We start from the raw sequence: 18,226 nt of genomic DNA, 5'->3' as shown, positions 1-18,226 counted from the left end.
CCACTGGCCAAGCTTCAAAGTATTATTTAGTTGTTCCTGACCATATCCAAATTTATCTCTAAGCCCCAATAATGCAGTCTATAAATTCCACGCTAACCTGCAAGAAAAGAAAAAGTGGTGCATGTTCTCCATCTTTCCCCTTGGATCATCCGAATCCTTCTCTACTCTCTTTTTCACTAAGTATCCATTCACTAAACACCGATAATAATTCCTCAAGCCACTGCATCCTTATTTTGTGTCTGTCTCTCCTTTTTCCATACTTAGCTCCACTGTTTTATTTCCCATATCAGCTGCTCAAGTTTTATATTTTCTTTTTCTTCTAAATATCATGTTATTGTTGTTGTTAGGAGACAACCTCCCATGAACTAATGTAAATTACCCGTAGGAAATAGAAGTATAGAACCTTTCAAATTTTAACTATAAAGTATTAGAGAAGAGTCCGTACATTCTGTAAGGGTGAGCTATGTATGGATTACATAGATCTAGATAATTTTTCTCTCCATTTTAACCACATACCAAACTTGTTCTAAAGATAGCAATAAGATTAATGGTACCACATATAGAATGAAAGTTATACCAAAGAGTCTTTGATTGTCTCCACAAGTAAAGCTTGAAAAGAAGTGATTGCCTCCTTTCTTCAAATTTTCACCTGCACCCTTTCCATTTATAGCTCCTCTCTTTCCTTCCTTTTTCGAAGCTCCCGTTCTCTCTCCCTTAACGTATTCTGTAAATAGTTTGAATATAATTAACATGTCAAAAAAGCTATTTAAAATAAACTGCTGAGTGAACGCCAGAATACGACTAAAGCAATAAATCAACACAAATAATAGATGCAGAGAATCAGCTACATAAAAAAAAAAGTCATCTCTGAGATGTATCACAAAAAGTGCTAGAGAAAGACATTTATACCGGCCGCTCCTCCCTTTTAGCTTTGTTCTCTCATTTTGCAGCATATTCAGCAGCTTTTAATTCAGATATATACTTATTGAACAAAATCTCCCTATCCCTGTGTCTTACATACTTATATCTTGTTTCATCCCTTAAACAAGAGATTTTTCTTTCTCACTAAAAATGCTGTAATCACCGCTGCACTGCAACAAAATCGAGGGTTCTGATTTCCTAATCCTCAAAACAGGTTAGGATTTCATTTTCAGTTAGGTTCTGGCTTAAACTGCTTCCTTGGAGGTGAACTTGCGACTCCAATGATTTTGCATCTTCGTTAAGCAAATTTACACAAATAAACAACACTCCTCAAAAGGAAGACCAAAAGTGGATGAATATACGCATTTAATAATTCAAAAAATTTACACTTGATACTTTGAGACCCAATATTCTTATTCTTTAGCTTAATCATATTGATTAAAATGATCAAAAGTAGAAGAAAATTTTTCTAATTTAATAGGAAATATAACCTATCATAGCTCCATCACTATCAATATCACCATGGTTCTTCTACTATTACTATCATTATCATTCATCAATTTCACTGTGATGTCTTGTACTGCCACATTTTCTTAATCATGTAATCTCAATGCTAAAATTTAAAACTATATTATAAGAGCAATGATATTTATCATTATTAGATTATCAAAGGTAAATTTCAATTATATTAAGGACATAAAACTCTATATTCTAAATCAATTATGAAAATAATAATGTATACTAAAAGATAAGCCATACGAACAACTAATATGAATCACCATAATCATTAATTTGAGTATAGTACCATGCAAATAAGAGCATATTTATTACTGCTATTATGCAAATTTAAATATTTCATCAAACGGGGATAGAAATATCAAAGTGTGTAAAAGTAAAAAATTTAGAAACAAACATGAGCATAGAACCATAATAGAAAGGTATAAGTGAAAAATGTAGAGTGTATATTCTTTTGCTATATAAAATGATTCTCATACTAAATGAAATGAAGCGAGAGATGACGACATCAACAACAACACAAGTATAAAGGAACAAAACTTGCATTACACGTTTTACATAAAGTGTAATCTTTTTTCCTTTTTTCTATTTAGTTTATGTCATAGTTGTAGACTTTGTCACTATTTAAAACATGGTATTTTGAGCTTTGACTTGAATCAATAGTTTTGAATGTATAGTACAAAAGAGCATTGATTTTAGATCATTGATTTGACAATTGACATCTAACTATTCACAAGTGATTTTTATGTGTCTTGTCTAAACCTAACTCTACTTTCTTAGATTTGTTTATTAAGATCGCCTATTACCTAGTAACTAAACCTATTTCTGGAATAGAAGAAAGAAATTACTGATTTGACATCTATCTATTGACAATTGACTTTTATGTATCTTGTCTAAACCTAACTTCATTTACTTAGACTTGTTTATTAAGGTTGCCTATAACTTAGTAACTATTGATAATTATTTTTGGTATAGAGAATAGTGAAAAAGAAAGTGAAAGAGAAAGTGGAGTAAAGCACAAGTAAAATAAGTGCATCACCTACTTCTCTTGACTCATATGCACTCATTGACTCACTTACTCTCCTTGACTAAAACTTCTTAATATTTTCTCACACAAATGACGTAACAGCAATAAAATTCAGCAAACAATGTACCTAACCTATGACATCAAGTTAACCATTTCCAAATTTAACTTCTATTAGAATCAATGTCGCATCTATAAGAAATAACTAACTATCTCAGCTTTAGGTAGAACAATAATGATACACAATATCCAACACAGGTTAAGCATAAGATGGTGATGAAAAGCTTACAAAATTAAAGTAACATTAATAATTGGGTGAGGCAGAAAAAGTTGACCCATTAGAAGATGACATTGATTCCCACTAATCTACAAATATACTCAGCTTTTGACCTGCCAAAGTCATCTTCCAAAGTTATAATGCATAAAATAATGACATTGATCAGAAATGGAATATATCAGCAATACATAAATAGATGTCTGAGTAAAATACATTTACATTCACCTATTTCAGAATTGTGCCACCAAATAGGGATGGTTTTGTAAATCAAACAACACAGTATTTTTTAAATCATATTGATACGTATGTATCTTTTTTTTCTTTTTTCTTGAAATATTTTAAGTTCTTGATAAAACTTATTAATTTCAACAACAAACAATGCCCAGATATAAAGCACAATCACAAAAACTATAAAAATTCAAAGGTAGTCTTTTTCTATTTACAATGGTTTAACAAAAACTCTTCCGTAGCTAAAAATTTTGCCATGACTTTCATTTTTTCTGTCCAAAGACCAAAAGGACCATACCATTGAGAATGAAAAAGTACATAAAACTGCCACAAATCTAAACTAACTCAAAGAAAATAGAACATAAAAGAGATTGTTGTAATAAATAAATTTCTATTTTACAACCCTCTAAAACTGCAAAGATATTTTATACCATTTTTATGGGCTAGCATCATTGCCCACAGTCCAAATATAATAAAATTTAGCACTACTTTCTTAAAATTCACCCACAATCAGGGACGGATCCAGAAATGATATTATGGGGGGCCAATAACACATATAATATTAAAAATTATGTAAAAAAATTATATAATATAAGATGTATTATAAAAATATACGGATAGAGAATATATTTTAAAGTAAAAAAAATGTGTATACTTTTTACTAACGAAGTGGTCGATTCTTCGTATCATAAAATTCACCGATAATAGAATTTGTGTCAAAATTTTTAACAATTTTTTTTTTAATATAATTAAAAGACAATTAGCAAGAAATTCATCTTTTATTTTGTTTCTAAGTTATTTTTCACAATATTCATAGTTTAAAAAGATCTCTTAATTATAGCAGTTGAAACAGAGAGAATTAATACCAAACGAATAATAAAACAGCCACAAGAAGAAAAAGAATTCACTTTATGAGATTTAAAAATTTTTATTTAATTAAAAATATTAGTAATAATACCTTTTTCAGATTTTTTTAATATTGTTACTTATTTTTTAGATATTAAAAATTATTAATATTTAAATTAGACTGAACTTTTATTTATATTAGATTAAATACTAAATATTTTTTAAAAAAAATTAAATTATACATAATAACTTATTACTATTAAAAAAAGTTGGGGGGGCCGAGGCCGCCACTCGCCCCCCCTTATGTCCGTCCCTGCCCACAATGCATTTTATTGATTTAGGATATACAACTAATTTAGTTAAGTGAGCCTAAGAGCACAAAAGTTTCTTGGAAGTGCACATTATGCAGATTAAAAGTTTCCACCACAGAAATAATGATATAATGAAGAAGAAACATAAAGCATAAAAGAAAAAAGAGTACCGCATATGTTAATGCTTAGCTCAATATCTAACCAAAACTAACTATAAAAAAAATTGAATTCCATCAAACTTAGGCAACCCAAATCACTTTGCCTTGTAAATTGTAATTGTAACTTTTATATCATGCTCCCTTTTTCAACTAATAAAATTATGCAAGCAACACATTTTTCCAAAAAAAAAAAAAACACACCGAAAAACATAAATTAGCAAAATATCATACTTTTTAACAATAAGTTGAAATTTTTTATTCTGGCCCAATTATTGAAACCCCTCATAAGTATCACCAACACTTTTAACAAATATTGATCATTGGAAAATCTAATAACTGAAGTTAACCTTTGCGGCTTTGCCATAGTTGGGTCCACCAGAGGGGGCACAATGAAGAAAATAAACAAAATAACAAAATTTTGAAGAAAAACAAGGATCATAGAAGTAAGAAATCAAATCAAAGTTGAATAACGTACGAAATTGGCGGTATTATATGCAAGCCAGGATAGGTTCGATTCCTCACTACCTTAGCACCGCGCCAAGGTGGGTTTGATTCCTTACTGCAATCGCGTCCCGTCCAAGATGGTTCGACTCCTCCCTCCCATCGCGCTGCCCAGATGGGTTTCTTTCTCTTTTGTTTGGTGCCGCCAAAGTTAGAAAAGTGAATTAGAGTTGGTTGTGGTGGAGTTTGATGGAGGCAGAAGAGACTGTTGAAGAAATAGGAGATGCTGCTGTAGCTGATTTGTGCAGATTTTTCAGCGGATAAACATATTCATTCATTTGAATGGATTGATTCCTCTTGCGAAAACTCAAAATGGGAAGAAGGGTATTTGAGTTTTTCAATAAAAATAAAAGAAGAAAGAAAGGATAAGAAGGTAACAGAAAAAAAAAAAGAATAAAGTAGAGAGCAAATTATTACCAACTTTTTTTTACTATTCTCACCTAATTATTTACTTTTTGAATATTTAAAATAAAATTTATTTTAAAAAAATTCAAAATACTAAAAAAATTACATGTCAGTACTAACTCTTCTTAGTTTACTAATATAAAAGATAGTCATCTTATAAGTTTAGTTAAGGTATGTATCTCAATATATTATGATTTTTTATTTTAATAAATATACAACAAAGTGTAATAGAATTTAAATATTATATATTTTATATAATTTTTTTTTTAATTGGCAACTTAGCTAAACCGTTATTTCAATTTGCCACTATTTTCTCTTCGGTTATTAAATTGGAAGTATATAATTTCCCATTTTTCCTTAATGGCCTTGGCTGGTAGTTTCATTTGTGGGCTGGGCTGTCGGCATTGTCTCCACATCCTCTCTCTATGTTTTTGGTTTTTGGGACACATTTGTATCTTCGAGGTCATTCTAGAGAGGCCCAAATAGCCTAAATAAACTTTTTGGGCCTTATAAGACAATAAAATGGCAAGACCAAAAAAAAAAGGACAATGAAATGGGCATTTTAGCTAAAAAGAAGCAGAAAATTACAAAAAAAAAAAAGAAACAGACAATTTAGGATCAACATTTTTTTTAACAATTTTAGTTAACATTTAATCGTATAAATATTAAATAAATAAATTTTACGTATTTATATATATAAAATTTAATAAATATAAGTATAAATTATGTTAATTTGTGTGTATAAATTTTAATAAATATAAATGATTATTAGTCAAAGATCTAAAATAACAATATTTATTCTCGTAAACCATATCTGTATTGTATTTATTGTCGTAAATTTAATTCCACCAATGTTCAAAAAGAGTTGCACCAAGAAAAAGCAGCCATTAAGACAAAAATAGCTTCACAGTGAGAGAGCAGTAACCCCTTCCTTTAGCTTAATCAACCCGAAATTAATCGAAACGCGCTTCATCCAAACACATCCCTAAAATTCTTCAGAATTCAGATTCCATTTCCCTTCACCTGAACCCGATCGCTTAGATCCTCACACCTTCGAATTTCAATCCCAAAGATCCATGGCTTCTTCGAATCTCTAGGGTTTTCCCCAATCCTCATCAAAACTCTCAATTTCAAAATTTTCTTCTTCTTCTCCATATGCCATATCGTAGCTCTAGGTTGAGGACCGTAAGAAGATGTATAGCAATTTCAAGGAGCAAGCAATAGAGTACGTGAAACAAGCGGTGCAAGAAGACAATGCCGGAAACTACGCCAAAGCGTTCCCTTTGTACATGAACGCCTTGGAGTACTTCAAGACCCACCTCAAGTACGAGAAGAACCCTAAGATCAGAGAAGCAATTACCCAGAAGTTCACCGAGTACCTTCGTCGTGCGGAGGAGATCCGTGCCGTCCTCGACGACGGCGGCCCCGGTTCGGGGGCATCCAACGGGGATGCTGCAGTTGCCGCTAGGCCCAAGACCAAGCCCAAGGGCGGGGAAGGTGGTGGTGGGGATGGGGAAGACCCGGAGCAGGCGAAGCTGCGGGCCGGGCTGAACTCCGCGATCATAAGAGAGAAGCCCAACGTGAAGTGGAATGATGTCGCGGGATTGGAGAGTGCCAAGCAGGCTTTGCAGGAGGCTGTGATTTTGCCTGTCAAGTTCCCTCAGTTCTTTACTGGTTGGTTAATGATTTTGCTTCTACTTTCAGGAATTGCAATGTGAATATCGAATTGAACTCGAACTTGGACTTATCGTTATCCATTTTGAATGACGTTGCTTGTTACTTGTTGATGGTAATGTTGCTAATGAGAATCTGAGGGATTCTGTGTGTTTCACATTGGTTATTGTTTCTAGCTTCTTATTAGGGATATCAAGAATTTGGGTTAGTTCTTTCAGTGTGCTTTTAATGTAAATTTACTATTGTCTTAGGTGTTTCTGACTCTTTAAGGATGACAAAAAAGTTTTCTTTCTGCTGAGTTTTTAGCTTAGTGTGGAAATCATATACTTTTAAAATAAGGGTCTGCTTGGTTGAGTAGAGGAAAAGGGGAAGTATAGGATGCTGTGATTACATTTCAATTTTTTCCTTCTCCGATCTCTGTCTGATATATCAAGAAAGTGTAAAGGGATTCTTATTCTGAAATTTATGACGACCGGATTTTTACTAACTCTTCTATGCAGCCACAATGGCTTTGATTGAAAACGTGATTTGGACTTCTGTAAGCAATAGGAGATGGTTCATATTCATTAAATATTAATTTATTTCTATGGAATTTTATTAAATGTTACTAATGGTATCCTTCAGGTAAAAGACGACCATGGCGAGCATTTTTGTTGTATGGACCACCTGGAACAGGTAAATCATATTTGGCCAAGGCTGTTGCAACAGAAGCTGACTCCACATTTTTCAGGTTAAATATATATATTCTCTTGTTTAAGATTTGAATATAGTGTATATTTCATGGTGTTGAGAAATCTACCAATTCTGGAAATTGCCAAATTCAGGGAAAATCATTAGAATGCCTTTATATTCATTAGCGAAAATGTTAGTCTCAATTAATGCTTAGCATACAGTTTATAGACATTATAAAAGCCTAAATTGCAATACATAATTCCTGCCATCTAGTATAAGATAGGATTTTTGTCGTCATAGTTGTGTATGGGGGTACCTCCAGTAACCGTATAAGATATGTATTTATTTTTTACAATAATTTCTTAAAAACTTACAGTACAATCATCAAAAACTGAATATCATTATAACCGACTTCCTTTATCCTCTATGGATTCAGTTTCACCTTCAGTTTTGACGTGATAAAAATGAGAAATAAAAACTAAAATCTTGTACCTTTTGCTTTAAAAATTTAAAATTTCAGTTATGACACAATTCATACCAGGTGGTGCATCTTTTGGAAGGTGCTGTGTTCATAATTACCTTTCACTTCTAATTCATCAAGAAGATTTCTCGTCCTTTTCTTGACAATAGTTTTGGTTCCATTGGGATACATTTAATACCTATTAAAAGATTTGTTAGTTTTGTTATCAATCTTGGTTCATAAGAAGACATGTTCTTGCAAGAATTTTTAACTTCTAAATTCTTAAATTCTTCACCAGTATTTCTTCATCAGACCTTGTCTCAAAGTGGATGGGTGAAAGTGAAAAGTTGGTTTCAAGCCTTTTCCAAATGGCCCGAGAAAGTGCTCCTTCTATAATATTTATCGATGAAATAGATTCCCTTTGTGGTCAGCGTGGAGAAGGCAATGAGAGTGAAGCTTCTAGACGAATTAAAACAGAACTTCTGGTCCAAATGCAGGTAATTGTTTCATGGTGGGGATGTGTTGATAAACAGAGTCACTTGAATTACATTATGCACAACGATAAGTGCTAGTAAACCACAATTCATTTCTCAAGTTCTGTGATATACACATTGCATGCTAATTTTTGCATTGGAAAACAAGTGAACTAGGGGAGGCCAAAATTTTCATGTTTCAGCATACTAGGCCATTGTAGTTGAATAGTATTGTGGGGCTGCTCCAATTCATGCTTGAACCTGCTTGCTGATATTTTGTTCTTCGAGTCACACAAGTGTGCAATAACAAATTAGCATCTGAACTATCATTAGTAAGTAGTAACAAAACAGTAAAGGGAATAATTTTGTTTTAACACATGATTTTCTTCATATTAATATAGTTATTACTTATCAATCATTTTGGTATGGTTTACCACATTTAGGCTCTGATTGGATATTGTCTTGGGATAGAAATAAAAACGGTGTGACGGAGACAAAAAGAATTGTTATTTTATCTTGTTAGGTGACAGTACTAAATATGAAACATAAAATTTGCAAAATAACATTTTTGCCCTTACCACCCTCAAGTTGTTCCTTCCACCTTGCCGCCACTTCTCACCAAGACAAAACGCATCGATCCAAATCAAAGTAAGCAAGCTCCAGTAACTTCCTCAACACCCAAAACCAAAACAGAAATAAATCCATTTTTTATTTAGAAAAAAAAAAGAAGAAAAGAGGATCAGAGAGAGAGAGAGAAAGAGAGTGGTTGAGAAAGACAGAAAGAAAGAGAGAAGCAGATGCGGAGGAGAGAAGGAGGAAGAGGCAGCGGAGGGACAGCCTGCGTTAAGGAACAATAAGATTGAGAAAGAGAGAAAAAGAGAGATCAAGAAAGAGAAGAACGAACCAGGGGCGGGGGAGGAGGACAGAAAGAGAGATCGAGCAAAGTACCAAGGGAGGAGGTGGCAAGGGGTCCGGAGGCAGTGTAGCGATGGTGGCAGAGGAAGGTGGATGCAGCTGTGGTAGTTTTAGATCCAGATCTGCATCATTATTAGATATATATCTGATTTTGGTGATGGAGGAACAAGGTTGTGGCAGCGGTATTGGCACTAGTCATAGTTGCAGTTTCTGCTGATGAGGAATGATGGGACTGTGGGAGGTGTGATTTCTGAAATTAGGTTTGGGAAATGTAAAAGGTATAATTGGATTATGAAAATTTAAAGGGGATAGTGTTGGAAAGAAAAATAATTTTTATCTGCCTCCCTGTCCTAGGTTCTAGAGTGAACAAAAATTTTACCTTAATTTGTTCTAGGGAATGTAGACAATTATTTGATTTTGTCTCAAAACAAGATTCCGTCTATATTTTTATTTTTTGTCTCCGTATATTTGTCCTGGGACGAAATCCAAACAGAGCCTTAGAATTTCTTTCTCTTTGCAATTAAAAATGCAGTTTATCCACTTTATATTGTAGGGTGTAGGACACAATGATCAGAAAGTTCTTGTTCTTGCAGCGACAAATACACCCTATGCTTTAGACCAGGTAAGGCAAAATTATGTTTCTGTCATTATGTGATATCATATAGTCAATACAATGTTGTATTAACTTGATTTGTAATTTTAGGCAATAAGGCGTCGTTTTGATAAGCGCATATATATTCCACTACCAGATTTAAAGGCTCGCCAACACATGTTCAAGGCAAGAATAATGCACATGATTATCATATGACATGGATTTTGTTGAACCATATAAACCAATCGGTTTCACTATGCATTTTCTGGCTTGATGAATTAAACAGGTGCATCTGGGAGATACTCCCAACAACTTGACTGAAAAGGATTTTGAATACTTGGCTAGCAGGACTGATGGGTTTTCTGGTTCAGATATATCTGTCTGTGTAAGTTCGACTTTGATATTGATATGAAATAAGCGGTTTCTGTAATCTTAGATGCATTTCAAATAACAAGTTTTTGGACTTTTTCAGGTAAAGGATGTTTTATTTGAACCTGTTCGCAAAACCCAAGATGCCATGTACTTCTATAAGAGTCCCGAGGGTATGTGGATCCCTTGTGGACCAAAGCAACCGGGTGCAATACAAACCACCATGCAGGACCTTGCTTCAAAAGGACTTGCTTCTAAGGTATTCAAAGTTATGAAGATATTGATGAATGATGATGGTTGTAGGAAATTTTATTTTGCCCGGAATAAAAGGATAAATGGTTCTTGAGAAGCTGAATTTTTAGTTTTCCGACCATGTTCGTATATGTCCTTACTTCATGTGGGTAGATTCTTACTTTTTTAAAATCCCCTATGCAGATTCTTCCACCGCCGATTACTAGAACGGATTTTGAGAAGGTACTTGCTAGGCAAAGACCTACAGTTAGCAAAGCTGACCTTGATGTTCATGAAAGATTCACCAAAGAGTTCGGAGAGGAAGGTTGATTTTGAAGGTGCACTTTCTCGTCGAAGAAACGCCTTAATGTGTATTGTGATGCTTTGTAATTTATTTGGCTGTCGAATCAAGTGAAATAGCTATTTTTGGGGATCGTAGTCCCCTCTTATGAAAGATGGATTTATAAATGTCGATACCTTTTTGTTTTTCTTTCTTTCAATCCTAGGTGGATGCTCATTCTCTCCTAAATTGTGTATAACGGAATCTGAAACAATCTGTAAAAGAAAGAAAAAAATCCGTATGCTTGTTGCGTATGTTAGCTTGCAATAATGGCGGGTTCACAAAACTGAGTGACCATAGTTCTGTAGTGCAATTTTGGTTATCAAGATGGATGAAAAATACGGGTTCACAAAACTGAGTGACCATAGTTCTGTAGTGCAATTTTGGTTATCAAGATGGATGAAAAATTAAGTGGATATGCTGCACTAAGCTTCTATTAAATCATAAATCATTGGAAAATCAGTACTGTTAACCATGTGATGTGACCATAATGTTTCTGAGAAGTTTGATTGCTGATTCATTTATGTGATCTAATTTCCCAACTCTCTCTCTCTCTTATCTAGTTACGTAAACAAAGTGCAAAACGTACCTACTTAAACAATTTTATTAAGAGTTCGATTCTTGATTATATTGAGGGAGAAGACCTTGAGTTACTTATATTCACTGGCATGAGACAACCAGACAAGCATACCCGAAAAAACTTCAACTTATTCTGTTGGGTATGCATTTAGCAATAACTGCATGAAGACCAAGAGAAACGAAGAAAAAGGAATGTGTATATACACACACACACACAGTAGTGTGCTAAGAGAACAAGTAACTGATTGTTCAATCAAATTTTCAATCAAGTGTCTAAAAAAAAACACAAAATGAATCAGCGTTTTTCTACTCTTTAATTTTAATCTATATTCTTCTTCTTCGTCCCTCTTCCTTCTTTAGCTGCTGCCTTTTTTTGTTTTTCTTCTGTAAGAAGAAAAGAGCAACGGAATAATGTTGTTCCACCCTTTTGTCTTATTCTTTCAAGTCAACTACCTAACTTTTTTCTTGTCCTAGTTTATTTGTTGGTGCCATATTCGTGTGTTTTTATATTACTATCAGTCTATCACGTCTTCATTCTTATCAAAAACCACTAAACCAATAAGCTCCAGAAAATAGATAAATAAAAAGTCAAACATGCATCTTATTCCTATATAGTCCAAAGCAAAAAATAGCGTCAACTCCACGGGGCGGAACCTTCATTGAGTGGTCCCTTCCAAATTATTCAGTTTTGGCAAACTCCGGAAGAAGAAGAAGAAGATGTATAGCTATGGTTCTTTCAAGGATCAGGCAATAGAGTACGTGAAGCAAGCAGTGCAAGAAGACAATGCCGGAAACTACGCAAAAGCGTTCCCTCTTTACATGAATGCCTTGGAGTACTTCAAGACCTACCTCAAGTATGAGCCCAACCTTAAACATGAGGGAAGCCGTCCAGCACAAGTTCACCGAGTACTTGCGCCGGGCCGAGGAGATCCGGGCTGTTCTCGATGAAGGACAGCCCAGTCATACCTACTTTCGGCCTGTCGAAAAGCCTGGTGGTAGTGGGACTGGGCTGAACTCAGCGATCAAAAGGGAAAATCCCAATGTGAAGTGGAGTGACGTGGCAGGGTTGGAGAGAGCTAAGCAGGCCTTTCAGGAGGCTGTTATTTTGCCTTTGAAGTTCCCTCAGTTCTTTACTGGTTTGTTTAGCTTTTCATTACAGGATAATATTAATTTTGAGGTTAACTCAAAAGCTAACTCACCAAATAACATAGGATCTATTATAGTATTTATAATGTTATTTTGATCATATCCTTAAGTAATTTGTGACTTTCACAACTTTTCCATTAGTCCTCTATACACACACACACACAAATGATGAGTTTTCTGGTTGAAGTGACATTTTTAAGAGCTGAAAGGTTAAAATTAGCTTAGCTGCAAAACAATAATAATGTTACATGCAAATTTTTAATGAACAACTTATGCTTCATATTCACAAAATGCTAATATGTATATTTAGTGGGGTAAATGTCTTTGTAATGGTGTCTTATTATAGGTAAACAACAACAACAGAGAACTTTTTTGCTGTATGGACCATCTGGTACAGGGAAATCATATTTGGCTAAAGCCGTTGCAACAGAAGCTAACTTCACATTTTTCAGGTAAGTTTATTTAATTATTCATTCTATCTTTTTCTTGAGAGCAGAATAGAGTTTACTAGGTTTAGAAATCTACCTGTTAAGGAATCTGCTATATTATAGAGAAAAATCTTTACAATGCCTATGTATATTCATAAGTGAAACTATATATATACTGAATTTCATAATAACATGTTTTTTTCCCTTAAAGTATTAATATTGCCAACATTTTTAACCTTTTGAAATTTTTTATAATCAGTGCTTCTTCATCAAACCTTGTATCAAAGTGGAAGAGTGAAAGTGCAAAGTTGGTTTCAAGCCTTTTCCAAACGGCTAGAGAAAATGCTCCTTCTATCATTTTTATTGATGAGATAGATACCCTTTATGGAGAAGGCAATGATAATGAAGCTTCAACAAAAACTAAAACAGAACTTCTCGTACAGATGCAGGTAATAGTTTCATGGTAATTAGTTTGTTTGTTTACACTTTAATTTCATTATACACGACAGCAAGTCAATGGTGTTAATATTAATAGGCCACAATTCAGTGATGATAAACCCACTTCATATTTTACAATTGCAGGATATAGGATACAATGACCAGAAAATTCTGGTTATTGCAACAACAAATGCACCCTTTGCTTTGGACCAGGTGAGACAAAACTAGCAAAGTTTTTGTGATCTCATGGAGTCAATACAATGTTGTTTTATCTGATCACTGATCAGATTGCAATTGCAGCCAATAAGACGGCGGTTTGAAGCGTATATACATCCCGCTACCAGACTTGAAGGCTCGCCAACACATGTTCAAGGCAAGAGCAATGAACAAGATTATTGAATGAATGTTAGATGGATTTCATTGAGTTACATAAACCTAACAAATGGTTTTTACTATGCATTTTGGTGGCTTGATATCTTGAACAGGTGCATTTAGGAGATACTCCTTACAACTTGACTGAGAGTGATTTTGAATACTTGGCGAGCAGGACAGAGGGGTTTTCTGGTTCAGATATATCCATCTGTGTAAATTCAACTTCTATATGAAAACATAACTAGTTTCAATGAACAAAGATGAATTTCAAGTTTTTGGATCTCTGCTTCAGGTGGAGGATGTTTTATTGGAACCTATTCGTAAAACCCAAGATGCCATGTTCTTCTATGAGAATCCTGAGGGGATGTGGACCCTTTGTGAACCAGAACAACAAGGTGCTGTGCAAACTACAATGCAGGAGCTTGCTTCAAAAGGACTTTCTTCTAAGGTATTCAAGATTCTTAAGATATTGATGAAAATGTTCTTAGACTAGGATCTTTTATGCACTGATTGCTTATTATTTTCAAAAATTATGCAGATCCTTCCAACCCCAGTTACTAGAACAGATTTTGAGAAGATACTTGCTAGGAAAAAACCTACAGTAAGCAAAGCTGACCTTAAGGTTTATGAAAGATTCACCAAGGAGTATGGAGAGGAAGGTTAATTTTGATGGTGGAAGTTTACCTTGACTTCAAATTATATTGATATACAATGTAATTAATTTGGTTATAGACATATGGTTATTTTTGAGTGGCAACTCATGCTTTGTTGGCAGATCAATGAACTATTTTCTAAACTACACGAATCATATGTTTTCTGTTGGTTTTGGTTTCTCATTTTGAATAATATCTATAATCTTTCTTAACTATATACTTCACTTCCTATTCCACTCTTCACATGAGAAATTATTTACTAGGCTTTCCTAGAAAGCTTCATAAATTTTTGGCAAACAAAGGATAAATCTATAGAAGAATCTTCAAAACAGATAATTGAGCATATTAACTAAAAAATCACCAGTAGTCCCCACATGTGCACACACCATCTTTGAAATGGTGAAACCGATTTGAGTCCCTAACAACAATATATCTCTGTTCAATGAGTGATACTAACTTAATGAAGTTGTGACAATCTACACAGACCCTAAGGTTCTTCACAATCTGGAGTGGAATTCCCGGATTTGTAGCTATTAACCCAAAGGCAATTGCCAACCTTTCACTATGGTGAGAAAGAACAGTTTCTTTTTGTTCATCTTCAAGATCGTGGAACACATAGTTTGTATCAGGCTGATAACCTGCATCCCTCAAACGGATAATCAACTCTGAAAGTTTAGCGTAAATGTTGTCTGACATAGGATGTGATGTGTCACCAGCCAAGAATGAATAGGTTTTGTTTTTCACCTCAATCCAGCTATAACCAGGTTCTTTCTTCACTTTTCTCCTGTCCATTAGCCTCCTCACATTAGCTCTTTCTTGCCAGTTTCCTGCTTCAGCATACATATTGGATAGCAGAACATAAGCTGCTGAGTGTTGCGGCTGAAGTGAAACAAGATTTTCAGCTGCAAGTTTTCCTAGCTCTATATTGCGGTGTACTCTAGCAGCTGCCAAAAGAGTACACCAAATGGTTGCACCTGGGGCAAATGGCATTCCATTTATGATATCAATGGCTTTCTCCAACCTCCCTGCACGGCTATATAGATCAATCATGCAAGAATAGTGCTCCACTGTTGGACTAATGTGGTGATCATTAATCATTATGTTGAAATACTTTTCACCCTTGTCCACTAGACCGGCATGAGCGCAGGCGGAAAAGACACCAACAAATGTTACAACATCCATTTCCATGTTTTGTTTTTGCATCCTGTCGAATACCTCTAAAGCTTTATTGGCCTGACCATGTTGCGCATATCCCGATATCATCGAGTTCCATGAGACCAAGTCCCTCTCCTGTTGTCTTTTGAAAACCTCATGTGCACTCTCAATATTGCCTCTCTTTGCATACATGGTAACAAGAGCACTACTTACACACAAAGCATTATTTAATCTCATTTTAATTGCACAAGCGTGGAATTGTTTTCCTTGTTCTACTGAGGCCATTGGAGCAGCACAGGCATTAATGATGCTAGAAAAGGTATACTCATTTGGTTTAATCCCCTCCCTCGTCAATTGGAGGAAGGTTTTGGCAGCACCTGCGGTTTCTCCTGTTTGTGTATACCCCACTAACATGGCTGACCATGCTATTATGTCCTTCGCTTCAATTCGATCAAAAACTTTTCTAGCATCATTAGTACTTCCCATCTTAACAAAAGCATCTAAAAGAGCAGTACCTACTGAAGATGAATTCTCGTAATTGGTTTTGATAACTTCTGCATGTATTTGAGAAACAAAAGCAACATGTTGCACGGTAAGGATGGCAGAATACGTGAAATGATTTGGTTTAACACCTTCCTTCCTCATGCGAGAGAACAAATCTATAGCCCGATCAACTCGATCATTCTGCAAGTACCCAGTAACCATAGCAGTCCATGATACCACATCTCGAACTCCTTGGTTCAAAGAAAAAACACTAAAGGCATCATCCATCTCCTTGCACTTGCTCAATGCAACCATCAGTGCAGTTGTGACGTTTTGGTGAGCAAAAAACCCACTCTTTAGAACCCTACAATGCAGCATTCTTACTAATCTCAATTTTCTAAGGCTAGCACATAACTTGATAACAGTTGCAAATGTCAAGCAAGTAGGCTTAGCCCCTGCAACTTGCATTTGATTAAAAGTTTCCAATGCTTCTGAATCATGTCCATTTGTCACATGTCCTGCAATAATACTATTCCAAGAAACTGAATCCTTATTCTCCAAATCATCAAAGATAGCTTTAGCATCATTAAACATCCTTGACTTTGAATACATATTAATAAGAGAATTACACACATGCGTCACTGTCTCAAAACCATGCTTTATAACCATGGCATGAACTTGAATTCCTATGCTAATCTCACCTTCATTGGCCAAGGCTGCAATCACGGTAGAAATTGTATACTGATTAGGCCAATACCCCTCACATTGCATTTGACAATTCTGTGAATATCCGGCAAGCAAGGAAGTCCATGACAACACATTCTGGTGGCCCATTTCGTAAAAAACTCTCTTCCCATCACTAACAGCCTCATTTTTCATGTACATATCATCTAGAGAAGTTCCGACACTAACATGGTTTAAAAGTCCAACACCGCCATGGAAGGAGTTGGTACAAACTTTGAGAACACAAGAGATGGTGGAAGCATTAGGGATCAAAGCATAACGACAAATGGCCATGAAAAGGCAAATAGCCTCTTGGGATTGGTAATTACGAGAGTAATGAAAGAGCAAGTGATTATGGTCTGAGGTCCCTCAGGGGAATTTGATCAAACAGGTTGTGTGCATTATGAGGGTTCCAAGAAAAATGAGATTTTTGCAGCAGAGTATTGGTGTGGTAGTTCAATTCCAAGTCTGAGAAGGGGGTATGGTGAAATGTTAGTAACACCCCTCAAAGAAAGATTAAGAGTCATTTCTTTTTGGTAACATCCAATGTGGTGGGAGTGAGACACACCAATTTCAAAAAGCAAAAAGAGGGAGAGGGAAGGGATTGTTCTTCAGTTACATGACTCTAATCATAAGAGACACTCCATTTTAAAATCTATCTTCGATATTATATATTCGGGAATATTTCTTATGCAATTAGTAATATAATATCAAAATATTTCAATGTTTTCTTAACATACGTTTTATCAATTTTATGGAAGAAAATAATTTACATACTGCATTAATTTTCAACCACAAAATTAATTATATTATTATATTTCTTATATGCTTTTTATTTTTTTGTTTTATGTAATTAATAAAAACATATATGTGACATTAAATTTTTGCTAAATTTTGTAGACTTCATTTGTGTAAACATGTTGAAAACATATTTTTTGTTAAGTTTACGCCTTTACAAGAGTTGAAAATCATAATATGTGAGGTTGAATAATATGCTAAGTGTCATAATAAGGGTACTAATATAATAAAGCCAAATTATATCTCTTACTGAAATATCTTATTGAGTAATTTGCTAAACTTGATACTATCTATTACTATAAGATATATGATGCTATCTGGATACAAATTTTTTAAAATTGTTATATTAATACAATGTTTTAAAATTTTATTGTTTATTTTTATGAAATGTTATTGAAGTGTCTTTCTTCATGCAAAGGACACGCCATACACTAAATTGAAAATGTAGATAGATATAAATAGTAGTTATTATTTGATTATGAAAATATTTTTTTTTAATTTTTTTTATCAAAAATAAAAAAACTTAAATTTGTGACTT

General features: G+C 34.3%; 2 protein-coding genes and 1 pseudogene across 3 annotated transcripts; 2 read left to right on the top strand and 1 right to left on the bottom strand.

Annotated features, from left to right (window-relative positions):
• The first annotated feature begins 6,010 nt into the window (after nucleotides 1–6,010).
• On the top strand, nucleotides 6,011–11,180 carry LOC107612786 (protein SUPPRESSOR OF K(+) TRANSPORT GROWTH DEFECT 1). The gene is made up of 8 exons (XM_016314530.3): nucleotides 6,011–6,861; nucleotides 7,486–7,591; nucleotides 8,292–8,490; nucleotides 9,935–10,003; nucleotides 10,085–10,159; nucleotides 10,260–10,358; nucleotides 10,446–10,601; nucleotides 10,778–11,180. Exons 1-8 carry the CDS (start codon nucleotides 6,381–6,383, stop codon nucleotides 10,901–10,903), a joined length of 1,311 nt encoding a protein of 436 aa, XP_016170016.1. The 5' UTR covers nucleotides 6,011–6,380; the 3' UTR covers nucleotides 10,904–11,180.
• Nucleotides 11,181–12,073: 893 nt separating this feature from the next.
• LOC107612787 (protein SUPPRESSOR OF K(+) TRANSPORT GROWTH DEFECT 1-like) lies at nucleotides 12,074–14,744 on the top strand (annotated as a pseudogene). The gene is made up of 8 exons (XR_015896028.1): nucleotides 12,074–12,628; nucleotides 12,985–13,090; nucleotides 13,326–13,515; nucleotides 13,649–13,717; nucleotides 13,805–13,877; nucleotides 13,990–14,088; nucleotides 14,169–14,324; nucleotides 14,415–14,744. The product of XR_015896028.1 is annotated as a protein SUPPRESSOR OF K(+) TRANSPORT GROWTH DEFECT 1-like (transcript).
• A 50-nt stretch (nucleotides 14,745–14,794) lies between these two features.
• On the bottom strand, nucleotides 14,795–17,538 carry LOC107612785 (Tetratricopeptide repeat (TPR)-like superfamily protein). The gene has a single exon (XM_016314529.3). It carries the CDS (start codon nucleotides 17,182–17,184, stop codon nucleotides 14,887–14,889), a length of 2,298 nt encoding a protein of 765 aa, XP_016170015.1. The 5' UTR covers nucleotides 17,185–17,538; the 3' UTR covers nucleotides 14,795–14,886.
• Nucleotides 17,539–18,226: the final 688 nt, after the last annotated feature.

This window comes from Arachis ipaensis, chromosome B8 (genome assembly GCF_059453495.1).
Source record: "Arachis ipaensis isolate K30076 ecotype BB chromosome B8, ASM5945349v1, whole genome shotgun sequence".
NCBI lineage: Eukaryota > Viridiplantae > Streptophyta > Magnoliopsida > Fabales > Fabaceae > Arachis > Arachis ipaensis.
The sequence above is the reverse complement of the archived record's forward strand: the minus strand, read 5'-3'. Positions and strand labels throughout refer to the sequence as shown.

Coding starts and splice junctions, on each gene's coding strand:
- LOC107612785 (XM_016314529.3), bottom strand. CDS start 17,184: ATGGCCATTTGTCGTTATGCTTTGATCCCTAATGCTTCCACCATCTCT.
- LOC107612786 (XM_016314530.3), top strand. CDS start 6,381: ATGTATAGCAATTTCAAGGAGCAAGCAATAGAGTACGTGAAACAAGCG. Junction 6,862..7,485: donor GTTCCCTCAGTTCTTTACTG/GTTGGTTAATGA, acceptor GGTATCCTTCAG/GTAAAAGACGACCATGGCGA. Junction 10,359..10,445: donor GTTCAGATATATCTGTCTGT/GTAAGTTCGACT, acceptor GGACTTTTTCAG/GTAAAGGATGTTTTATTTGA.